At 53.1% G+C, this 772-nt stretch overlaps 1 protein-coding gene across 1 annotated transcript; it reads right to left on the reverse strand.

Annotated features, from left to right (window-relative positions):
- Window positions 1–222: 222 nt before the first annotated feature.
- Window positions 223–394, reverse strand: J4E84_007292 (uncharacterized protein; the record flags this gene model as incomplete). The annotated part of the gene is made up of 1 exon (XM_049389877.1): window positions 223–394. A coding segment is annotated over one exon (172 nt), but the record flags the coding sequence as incomplete, so codon positions are not given.
- Window positions 395–772: the final 378 nt, after the last annotated feature.

A 772-nucleotide genomic window follows, 5' to 3' on the forward strand; every position in this document is an offset into this window, starting at 1 on the left:
CCTCGGTCCCTCCTTCCCCCAAACCCCCTCATACATCCATCCACTCCATCCCTTCCACCCTTATTCCTATCTCCCAAACCCATTCTCAGGCGTACATCCCGCACACCCACTGATCTTCCCATTGATAACATTAAAGGTGCCGCCATCGCCCGTGTTGCAACCTGCAGTAAAGGTACGAAGTCAGTGTATGTCTCGCATGCACTTCGTACAGTCAAAACTTACCAATGACGTCTGGATCGTTTGATGCTGTGCAGAAAGTCCCCTTGGGGACTCTGACGCCGGGGTCGACCGGGGTGCCGGGTGCGGGGGTGGATCCGCGTTGTGGTTGTGGTGTTGGGGAAGCGATGATGGCGGCCGCAAGGGCGAAGACTGTGAGGAGGGAGGTTGATCGCATGATGGTTGGGGGTGTTTGGTGGAAGGATGAACTGGTAATGTGCTTTTGACTTTTGGGGTTGGGTGTGTGTGTGAAGAGGATAGAGGAGATGATAGTAGTTGTGGTGATGATACCTCTTCGCTGTGGACAAAGCCGACCTATATATGCGCTGCCAGCCCTACAAAGAAATCCTCCTGGTCGTTTACACCCCAGCATCACCTCCCAAACGTCGCATCATACCACCTCGCTAGTCCAAAGGTAGAAAACACGATCACACGAACAAATCGCCATGTTGGGCATAATGTCCGTGGTCCGCTCTCTTTCTCACTTTGCGCGTTTCAGTCTACGATGTTTCGGGGCATAGAGACTTGGCTCTACTGTGCACAAGTCTGTGCACAT

The sequence above is a fragment of the Alternaria hordeiaustralica genome, assembly GCF_023758085.1.
Source record: "Alternaria hordeiaustralica strain BMP 2776 chromosome Unknown scaffold_16, whole genome shotgun sequence".
In the NCBI taxonomy this organism is placed as follows: domain Eukaryota; kingdom Fungi; phylum Ascomycota; class Dothideomycetes; order Pleosporales; family Pleosporaceae; genus Alternaria; species Alternaria hordeiaustralica.